Source organism: Glycine soja, chromosome 10 (genome assembly GCF_004193775.1).
Source record: "Glycine soja cultivar W05 chromosome 10, ASM419377v2, whole genome shotgun sequence".
NCBI lineage: Eukaryota > Viridiplantae > Streptophyta > Magnoliopsida > Fabales > Fabaceae > Glycine > Glycine soja.
Window position 1 is genome coordinate 6,851,967 of NC_041011.1, and position 11,701 is coordinate 6,863,667.

Below are 11,701 nucleotides of genomic sequence, written 5' to 3' on the forward strand. Positions count from 1 at the left end.
AATATTGTATGTCAAATAATAATTAATAATTTAGATGCTCTAGAAATGATATTATATTAGTCTGTATTTCTTGGCCAGTTATGATGTGAAAACATGTTTACTTGTTTACCTCCACTAAGGAATAATAATAATAAGATTGACTTAACGCTTGAAGAAAGAAAGAAGTTATAAGTTCGAATCTATTTTAATAACAAAAATTATCGAACTAATGAGGACGCAATCTAGCATAAAAAGAAAATTTGTTTATCTTCACTCAGAATTCTGAGTAACAATATGACTGTGAAGACAATCATTAAGGTTTTGATAGAAATCATTTTGAAAGAAATGGTTTTAAAAAATTGATTTGCATGTTTGGGAATGATATTCTAAAAGTGAGTTCAGAAAAACTAATTTTATTTGAATGATGAACTAGAATTACTAGTGTAATACTTAAAACTCAAAAGTTATATACATTTTTCTCAAATTTGTTTTTGCTAGAAACACTTATTATTTAAGAAACTACCCACAGATTGGGCTATGAGACAGAGTAGTGTTTCTTGTGGCTACTTTTGTGACACCTTGTAGCTGTTAAAATATGTTTGCGTTGAATGTATTAAATACATTGAAAATGATAGGTACAGCTGGATTAAGAGGGGGCACATATCATTTAATAAAATCTGTACATCAATTCTTCAACCACCATTAAATGTCCACCGTAAATTCACTACCTTAGGTAATAATTCTTCATTTGTACCTTATTAAAAAAAAAATCTTCATTTGTACCTGTGTTTGATCTGTGGCACTATACAATAGGTTAGGCCATTTATTTCATTTCACAAAATGGAAATATTCCACTCAATAAAATATAGTTTGTGAGATGATATCTGCCACCATAGAGAAGAAAGAAGTCACCTTTTCTCAATTAGTAATCCAAAGTTTTTGAACTACTTCATCTAGACATTTGGGACCATTTGGCATCCTTCATTTGCAAGTATTTTTTAAGAGTAATGAGATGGCGAATACTTTACTACTTTAACCATTTTATTAATATTCATTTTTTTCTCTTCCTATAATGTCATATAATCTATTACACCTACACGTCTTTCCCCTTTTCTTTCTAAGTATCAAATACGCGTTTTCTGTGTTCTCAAATCATTTTTATTTTTTTAACCGTTGTGGGTGATTTCTTGATGTACCTAATTATACCTGATGATATCAAGTCCAAAAAATTAAAGGTGTTCGAATTGCCAAACCGATTAAAATCAATATCATCAAATAAAAATTAAAAAAGCTAGACCCCTTGGTTAATTTTTGAAAATTGAACCAAACTAAAGCAATCTGCACATTATATTTTATTATTTTTTCTTTATTCCATATGAAATCTCATTATCTTAAGTCATGGTTCAATTTTAAGAATGCTAATATGTAATTCTATGCGTTGGATATTTTTAAGTTGTGTTAAATCATGAGATTATGACATTCACATTGCATGATTATTTAACCATCAATATGTTTGTATTCATGGTGATGACACAAAAAACCACGGTCTCCCATCATGATTTTCCACCATTCCATAGAGCAATTTTAAGACTACCATTCTACCATATTTTTTTTAACGAGGTTCACCACATTTTCAAACACACTATGAATAATATATAATATACTCACTTTTTTTTATAATGTAATTATTAACATACTTTTTTCGTTTTCATTTATAAGACATAATTGATTAAATTATTATCATACTTTTTTCGTTTTCATTTATAAGACATAATTGATTAAATTATAGTTATTAAGAAAATTAGTTAATTTAAGTATCAATATTAAATTTATCTTAAACAACAATGTTTTTCAAAATTTATCCTTAATGAGAGTCTAATCATCTTCTCCAATCTTTATAAGAGAGAAAATGACAATTTGATGTAACATTTAATTGTAGATTAGAATAAATAAGGGTATTTTAGTAAAAAAAAATTAATGCACAAGAGAGATAAATAGGGATGGAGGATTATTTTATTCTTTATTCTCTACTACTTATATGGCCCTTTTTTTAAAAAAATTTAAGAAATTACTTCTTAAAAAAGTTTTTTTAAAAGTGATTTTTTAAGATTATAATTTCTTAAGTTAAGCAAATTTTTTTAAAAGAAAAAACAGTTCAAATAAATACAACAAAAACACAACATAGAGAACTGCTTATTTGATTAAAAAAAATCTTTAACAAATAAGTTTAAACAAATAGACTCATAATTATGTAAACCATATTTTTAAGGGTTAATTATAATTTCATTAATTATTAGATTCTATATTGTGCTGATTTATTTTTTTAGTTATCAAATTAAAAATAAATTTAAAATTAATATAAAAAATTGTAAACCGATTCAAATTAAATTAAAAATATTAAATTAGTTTGATTCGAATTTAATAATATCACATTGAAACAACATCTCATTATCTTTATGCATATTTCAGATGATTTTTTCCCTAAATTTTTTAATCAAATTGCATTGCAAACACCCCCACCCAAAATACTTTCAATCATTCTCAAATCTCAATGAAACCCGGCTTCAAAAAATGGCCTAATACTCAAGACTGACAATAGGCCTTTAATTCACTATGCCCAATTTTTATTCCACTAAAGACATATCAAACTAAACTAGCTGTGTTGAGACACCATAGCAGGAAGAAATTAAAATCAGCAGTCTCATGTAGCAACGACTTTATTATTATTCCAGGCCAAACTCCCCCCAAAACCTTTTGGTCTTTTACTATGTCTCATCAATAAAATTCCCTGCAATATGGGGCCAAAAAGCCAAAATAAATGATTTTAGCCCTTATAAAAATTATTAACCTCTAGGCTTTTATTTTTTTGATAAACTTCCAACCTCTAGGCTTGAGAACAAGATCCCTAGGTATAGGAAATGCATTTTCCTTGGCTTCCAATAAGGTATCATACGATACATACTCCAAGAAAAATTCTCTTTTGGGGAATAAATCCTATCTAGGAATGTAATGTTTCAATTTTCATTTTCATTCTCTTCAACAGATTCTCAAGCTTCCACTCCACCAACTGATCTTCTTTCTCCTTTAGCACAGCACATTACACATGCTGATTTGATTTGATCATCCTAACCTTTTCATAATTTCAGTCTCTCTACCTCAGCAAAAGCCAATGATTTTTACCCCATTTCACGTGATCATCCTAAACCTACTCACAGACATTTTATTCTCTCATTAATTATCTGCCTAAACCTATTCACAAGCCATTAAACACTAGTGTTGACTGTTGATAGCAGACCATGAATTCTGAGTTGGATGCTTTGGGAAGTAACAAAAACTTTGGTTATTACCAAATTGCCAAATGGAAAAAATCCCTAATAGGGAGTAAGTAAGCATAAAAGATCAAATATAGAGATGATGGGATTGTTTTTAGAGTATATTAAAAGATTTTAGTCTTACATTACTTGGTCTTGTTTAGCCTCAAGTATTTATATATCAACATATGTTTTAGCCCCACATGAATCGTTGAGTGACTTGAAGCAGTTCTTGGTGGTCCTACAACTTATATGGCAGAGTCATTGGTAAATTTTTTTTTTTAACTAATGCACGAGTTAATGCTGGCCATTCCCATTGAATGAATGGATATTCATTATTCAATGAAGCTAAAAATCTTTTCATAAAAATAACGGAAATCACCATTCACCAACTTGCACATACATAAAACTAAAATGAAACATTGAAACTCATGGACTCAATTACTAAGCTACAAAGAAACAAATAGTTGCTTCAACATTCTCAATTTTCTATCATATGATTTCGGGGGTCAAAATTGATTATTGGAGGTATCCAAACACATTAGTAATGTGTTCAAAAGGTCGGTTTATAGACAACAATGGGGCTTCTTACATTGTGTTTAGAGTCATTCCATTCAAGAGATGCTGAAAATATCTTTGTCTCCTTAGGCATTGGAGGCCCCTTCAGCACCACCTTGAAGGACAACTCTTGGTTCACCCCACCAAAATTCAATGTGTCTGGGATGACCTCAATGGAAAGGCCCTTAGGTGCTCTGACTTTGGCCTTGTAAGTCGAGTTTCCGGATCCTACGTTGGTCACACTCCGATAAAAGATCGCGGAAATGCTGGCATTGGAAGGGATAATCTGTGTATGCATGGAAGGGTAGTTGATTCCATCAGTGCCTTGTGGAGGGGAAATGGTGGAGCAGTTGAGTCCCTTGGTGCCAATTAGTATTCCAATGCTGCTGCTGTTGTAGCCTTCTTTGCATAGGAATGCAATGTAGGAGTCCATGCTACTGTTGTAAAGTAAGCCAGGATCCAATGCACTCACCGGGTTGATCTGTCCTGACCCTGATCCTAGTTCTGCTGTGGCATCTTTGATTCTCATGGGAATGGCTGAATCATAGAGACCATAATAGATTAGAAACTGTTAAGAATTGCCTTGTTCACCAAGAACTTCATTGCTCAATTATATAATGCTAACCCTTGTTTTCTTTTTAACATCTTAAGTTTAGGTTTAGGCCTTGAGGGTACCACATATTAAGGTCAGAACTACTCAGGCATGCAACAAGTTTTAAATTGCAATCGCAGTAACAGTTTTGTTGCGATCTTTGATTATTGTGAGAAATTGCGAACAAATACAGCTAATATGACTGCAATTTTGGTTGCAGTAACTTGATAAAAAAACCTTGATGTTGCAACAGAAATCACAATCAGAGACCATTTTATAAAATGCAACAACAGTTCATGTGGGTGCTAATTGTTTATATGGAGAAAGTTTACTAATACCCTTGTCTCATATTTGGTTAAAGGAGAAAACATTTGTTATATAAAAAATACAAAACTATTTAATATTTATTATAGATAATTAAAATACTTAATAAATTATGTCAAATGCTGCTTAAGTCTTAACTGGTATCTTCAGAAATCTTGCTAACAAGAACATGGCAAAAATATATAAAATCTTTTGGTATTGCAAGTGATTGAAATTGAACATAAGCATTCTAATCTATTAAGGGTTTCTCACCAGTGGTCATGAGAGCAGATTTGATTGCAGCAGGACTCCAATCAGGATGGAAGGATTTGACATATGCAGCAGCAGAAGCAGCATGGGGGCATGCCATAGATGTTCCTGACAATATATTAAAAACGTTTCGACGGTTGTCTGCAGGGTCCCCTGTTAGTGTTGCTAATTTGGAATATCCAGCTAGAATGTCCACTCCAGGAGCACTCAAATCTGGCTGCACATAGAACAAACACCCTGAAATTCAGAAATCACAAAACCAATGCCAATTCTACCATGAGTATCAGATCTGTATAGGCACCACTAGTTAAAAGCTTATGATCACATTGGATAAGGTTAAAATATGTTTTAGTTCTCTCAATATCTGATCAAAATTGGTTTTAGCACATGCTACTATTTAAAAACGGTAATTTTAGTCCTCATATTTCTGAAATGTGGTAGATTTTGTTCCTAACTTTAATTTATTTGCATTTGATAAGAGATGAAGTCCACTACATTTTCAGGATTAAAAGCCAAAATCACTTTTTTTTTTTTTTTTAAATATAAGGACTAAATCAATTTTGACTGAATCTTGCGGGATTAAAATACATTTTATTCAGATTTTAATGCATCTTGAGCTTTCAATTAGTTGTGCCTATAGTCACTGTATTAATTGCTCACAAGGAAAATGGAGCAAGATAAAGATTGATATTGAATAATGATTATCACCTTTAGGATGTTGACTGTGATGGATTGAGGACCTCTAGATGAGAAGGAAGCAACATATGGAGCAGGGCCTCTTGTACTTGTGGTCTTCTGTATAACAGCTTGAGCATTCCTGAATTCAATTAAATTCATGCAGAGGTTTTGTCACTTGAGATTAATTGAGGAGATATAAGATTGGTCTAGTGGCCGGAAAAGAGTGAAGGAAAAAGGGAGGGGGAGAGGTTGCTGATTCAATCCATCCCATTGACATTTCTAACAAAACTATTAAACTAACATTTGCCGATAAAAAAATTTGAGATTAATAGGTTTGAAAGAATTCAGACATATCCAATTTGGACATGTACGGAGAAATTATTAAATTATTTGAGATTATGTATATAGTCTAACCACCAACAAACACAAGTGGTAGCAACATGTGTTCTTTAATCAAGTGGTTTAGGATTCAAATAGTTAAACTTGGTGGAATTAATGTAGAGATGGCTTACTTGGTGGAATTGATGTAGAGATCGATTGCTTTGCCGTCAGTGTTGGCATCAATATAGACCCCAGGAATAACAGGAATGGTGGAGTAGTCATTTGGGTCTGAAACACCAACGATGGTGCCTGCTCCTTTTAGTTCTTTGATTATATAGTCCATGTTGCCCGTGCCAAGGCAATACACTATCTTCCCCATTACCTTCTCCTGGCTTAGACTCCCATGATCACATGCACTGCATCATCATAAGTATATAGTTTTAGTATCAAAAAGTTGATACCACAATTCTTAGAGAAATGCACTTTGTTTTTTTTGTTAATTTTAATTTGAGGGTTCAGTATGAATAACAATGTTAGTAATTATTATTATACCTGGCATTGCCATAGCCGTCTCTGCTAACTTTGGAAGCAAGGGCTCCACTAATCAATGGGTACATTTTTTTCTCAGGGGTAAAGGTATTAATGGACATTCCCTGCCAACCAAATTATACAACAAAATAAGTCATTTCTAATTTTGTAAGATACACGCAAATTATTAATTTTCCAGGGTTTAACATATTTTTCTTCTATGAAAATGTTGTTTTTTTTTTTTTTTTGCAGCATATATTTAGCTTCAAAAATGGTTTGTATCACCCTTTATTCTTGGCATTATATACATATCTAAACATGTTAATATGTTACGTCACATGTCATATAAGAATTGTTACTGATGTGGCGTATTTAAATGTATGCCATATGATTAGTAAATGATGGTAAAGATTATTTTTTTAAAAATAAATTAAATATGTTTTTAATCTTTATATATTAAATATTTATTTTTAGTCTCTAATTATTTTTTTTCCTTTTTGTCTCTCGTTTTTTGATTCTTTCTACAAATGAGAGGAAAAAATACATACTTTTTTCAGGAGAAATAAAATATAATTAGATGCTTGGAAACCATCATGGTTATGACTAATTATATATAATTAAGTATTATTAATTCTTTCTCATATACAAAACTGAGTATATTTGATATCATAAATATGTAATGGCCTAAACTATTTAATAATTTATCTGACTAAAAATAAATAATATCTTATATTCTTATTTACTTGCACTAAAAAATATATTTAATCTAATTCTTTTAAAAGATTAAAATAAAATTATACTCAGGGACACTTTAAAGAGAGAAAAAAAAGAAAAAAAAAATAGAGAAGTATATTTTTTTGGAAAAATGTTAATTTTTGTTAGTAAAAAAGAACACGATATTTCATCTTTTTTATTTATTATTAATCATCTGACCCATCATATATCTCGAGAGCTAAAGATGAATACCCGAGCTTTCTTGCCGTCGGCGAGGTGAACGGCGGTGGTGAATTGCCGATCAGTGTTGGAAGCAGCAACAGTCAAAATCCAAGGAGCGACATTCTCCACAGTCATGGTGGAAGGGCCATTGTTACCAGCGGAACAAGAAGTGAGAATCCCTCTCTTCATGGCATGGAACGATCCAATGGCCGTGGGGTCGCTGAAGAACTTCCTCGGTGTCCCTCCCAGCGACACCGTGATCACGTTCACGCCGTCGTCTATGGCCTCGTCGAACGCCGCCAGCAGATCCATGTCGCTGCACCCGTCACTCCAGCAAACCTTGTACATCGCTATGCGAGCGCGCGACACCCCGCCTCGCGCCGTGCCCACGCCTATTCCGTCCAGGCTCGCCCCCCTCACCACCACGCCCGCCGCCGTGGAGGACGTGTGGGTGCCGTGGCCGTCATCGTCGGCCGGGCTGAGGTTCTGTTCCGGCGCGTTTTGGAGGTTGAAGTATTTTGCTCCGATCACCTTGCTTCATGTGTATGTGCATGGTGCCATGCAATTAGGTCAAACATCGACAAATAATGATTTTATTTTTCACATTAATAATAGAGTGGAACAAAATGAAATAAAATAAAAATAATATGAATTGTTTAAATTAAAGTAATGTTTAGATGTGTGAGATTCATATTAATTTTTGAAAATTTTCTTTCCTTTTCACTCCATTTTAACACTACTAATTAAATACAAGCTAAAATTTGAATTTATTTTCAAGCATTATTTGGTATAGAAGTTTGAGCTTATTGACTATGTATCTAAAAACTATCAATTACTCATAAATTGTAAATATATATCAACTAAAAGTTTGAGTTTGAGTTTACACTATCAAATAGTAATTAAAAATTGATATATGACTTGTAAGATAGTTAGTGTACAACATAAGGTTTCATTTTACGATTGGATGAAAATATTAACAAATAATTTTTCTCTCTCAAAGTTTCACAAGGCCAAAAAGTTAGACATCACCATAAATTACTAAAATAATTATTATTAAAAGAAAATAGTATGTACATTGGCAATATACAAGATTTTTTTACTGTTATTCAATTATATTTTGTCATATATTAAAATTTTGTTGAACTTAATATTAATTATCTTAAATGTCATATAAAAATATCATATCAATGATTTTTGAATGATTAAGAATATAATCTTTTTTATACTAACAGTTCGAAAAAAATCTTTATAGTAAAAATCAATAATTTTATCATGAATATATAGTTGAAGCTATCTTGGCTAGCTCAAGATATAGGTTAAAGTGATGCTTAAAAATACCATGAATATGGTTTGTGACCACACACTTAGAAAATAATGTAGTAATAGTGTTAACTACAACACATTACACTTTACATACGTATTTTTTATAATTCGAGTACAAAATTTCATTTACTAGCTAATTTATTCATTTATATATGTACATTTATATCTATTTTTGATTCTGTCATCTAATTTGTACGTGAGGAAATGCAATCTTTAATGTGTCAAAAAACTCAGAAAGTTCACATTTTGTTTCCGTGAAGGTAATAAGAATATATATATATATATGTGTGTGTGTGTGTGTGTGGAATGGATAGGAATACTTGTTGCATCCTGTGAAATTGGCTCCTGTGACACATTTGCCCTTCCAAGAGGGTGGGGGAGGCCCAAACCCCTTATCGTTGAAACTGGGGCAATCAAGCGAAATTCCTGTTTAGATGTTAAAAAATATAGATATTAACATTCAATTAAATAGATGAAACAAACATGTCCAATTTTCCTTAAAAAAATATTAATATTTTCTTTTTTATATACCTGTGTCTAACACACCCACGATGATATCACTCTCCACATTAGAGTGTCTGTTAAGTTTTAGGGGCAATCCTAGAAAATCCCAAGACCTTGTCGTGTGTAATTTGTTCTGTGTATTTGGAAAAACAGATAACACATTGTCCTCCTCTGCATATATAGAATTAAACATTAATGCAGAATACTGAATATATAGATAAGTATCAAAGAAAAGTTATGTCTTAAAGTAATTAATTTGATTTTCAAAAATAATAAAAACTTAAATACAAGTACTTTTGGTATTGTTTTCTTATTAGAATTGAAATTTAAAGCAATTTTTTACTACCTAAGTGATTGAATGAAATTCCAATTCTAACTTAAAAATCATTGCAAAAGATACATTAAGAAACTGCATTTAATTTTTTTAGTGCAACATAATAGTAATTTAACACATACACACGAATTATAATTTAATTATAATGCAGTCACAATATAAGAATATTTAATTATAAAAGTATTTTTATATTGTGACTACATTATAATTAAATTATAATTCGTATTTATGCGTTAAGATATGATAATTAAAAGAAATTATTTTTCTTTATTATAATTAAATTATAATTAAAATACCTAGTAAATTCTATGCTTCATGTGTTAATTATAATTAAATTGTAATTTAATGATAATTCAATGTAATTTAATTATATAATGCAGTCATAATATAAAAATATTTAATTATAATTAAATTACAAATTAACATATACACACGAATTACAATTTAATTATATAATTCAATGTGTATTATGTGTACCTAGTAATTTCTCTGCTTCATATGGCAAAAGTCGTGCAACGAATCCGTTGAAGCTCTTTCCATAGCTATGTATTTTGGATTCTCTAGCTAATTGCCAGCTGTAGAGAGGAAAAAACAAAAAGAAAAACCATTGATCGTTAAGAGATTAATTATGCTGATTAATTGTAATAAACCAAATATATAGTTCACTTTTAGAAGATTATAATGATAATGAAATACATTTCTAGTTGAGATTTTAGATTATTACTCTCCAATTGCAGTAGCAAGCAAGTTGTTGTGATGGTCTTCTGGAGCATAGGCTCTATCCACTGGTAGCTCTCCCATGTACACAATGTAAGGCTGTTTTTTGTTTTTGTTTTTTCAATCACAAATTTCGTGTCAATAATGTTGTTCATCAATTTTCAACAATATTACATTTTACATATATAAGCTCTCCAGAATATATAACACAACAAAGAATAAAAATAAGCATACGTTGACATGTTTGAGTTGTCCTTCCTTGTGTCTGATGACACACGTTTTCACAAAAGACACTCTCCTAATTCTTTTGGAAAGTCGTTCTGAGAACTATCAATGACAACTCAAACATATATATACTAACAATACTATATAGTAAATCATGTAGCAAGAAGTTTTTTTTTTTTTTTTAAAGACAAAACACTTATATTGTATCATTCAAAATGAGAGATTCAATACAAGTTGAAACATATGTAGCAAGAAGCCTCTTCACTGAGAATAGTAACAAGTTATTATATATTATAGCCCAAGGACAAGTGTTACCTTTCTCTCATGTTGAATTGATCCTTGTGTGGGTGAACAATAGAGACAGAAGAGGAATAATAGTGGCAAATTCTGTAACATCTTCATTGCACTGATCATTCTTACAACCAATATCTTTCTGTAGAAGAAAAATAATATATGATTGATGGTATAAATGTTTAGAGAACAAGATTGACAGGTAACTTTTTCTCTTTTCTTTTAGTGTTACAACACTGAGGAGAATTAGGAGGATGTGTAAAGAGCATGTGATTTTTTTTATTGAGGAGCAAAATAACATTTAAATATGATTCAATTTTCAGTATTTGGTGGCTTGGATTTTGGATCTTGTTAACATTTCTTTAATTAGCATGAATTGAACAAGACTAAAAGAGACAAATTAAATTATGTTAATGTGAACTTGAACAGGTCCTGTGCAGTGAAATTAATGGATCCTCTACCGTTAGGAATTTAACTGCACCAAATGCAGCTATGATCTAATGGCTGAATTTTTTTTAAGCCTGTACTTAATTTTTAAATAATTTTATCATTGAAAAAAAAATCATTTAAATGTTGAGATTTACTTCACTTCAAAATCAAACAGCAGAGGATTGTGATTCTAGAAGCAAAGTTGGTTCCTTTTAAATTAATTGAAGAATTTAAGATTATTACTACATAATTAAAAATAATGTATATGAATAATGTTATTTCTATAAAAAAAATTGTAAAAGTTATCTTAAAAAATGAGGAAATAGCGTTTTTCAAATAATATTCACCAATTAATATAGGTTTTCTCGGTGGTCAATAACTATTCTAATCTAAAAAAATTCA

The 11,701-nt window shown here is 30.8% G+C and overlaps 1 protein-coding gene across 1 annotated transcript; it reads right to left on the bottom strand.

The window, feature by feature from the left end:
* Nucleotides 1-3,635: 3,635 nt before the first annotated feature.
* On the bottom strand, nucleotides 3,636-10,438 carry LOC114370506 (subtilisin-like protease SBT4.15). Its single transcript, XM_028327867.1, has 10 exons — nucleotides 10,362-10,438; nucleotides 10,115-10,212; nucleotides 9,331-9,474; nucleotides 9,120-9,225; nucleotides 7,507-8,011; nucleotides 6,565-6,665; nucleotides 6,204-6,428; nucleotides 5,722-5,830; nucleotides 5,017-5,230; nucleotides 3,636-4,385 (listed from the first exon to the last, which is right to left on the bottom strand). The coding sequence occupies exons 1-10, from the start codon at nucleotides 10,436-10,438 to the stop codon at nucleotides 3,844-3,846; spliced, it is 2,121 nt and encodes a 706-aa protein (XP_028183668.1). The 3' UTR covers nucleotides 3,636-3,843.
* Between the last annotated feature and the right edge of the window lie 1,263 nt (nucleotides 10,439-11,701).

What these genes read in the sequence shown, in the direction of transcription:
- LOC114370506 (XM_028327867.1), bottom strand. Translation starts at nt 10,438, where the DNA reads ATGGGAGAGCTACCAGTGGATAGAGCCTATGCTCCAGAAGACCATCAC. An exon ending in TCACAGTCAACATCCTAAAG is followed by an intron (nt 5,231 to 5,721) that starts GTGATAATCATT and finishes TTCTATGTGCAG; the next exon opens with CCAGATTTGAGTGCTCCTGG. An exon ending in ATCTGCTCTCATGACCACTG is followed by an intron (nt 4,386 to 5,016) that starts GTGAGAAACCCT and finishes TCTATGATTCAG; the next exon opens with CCATTCCCATGAGAATCAAA.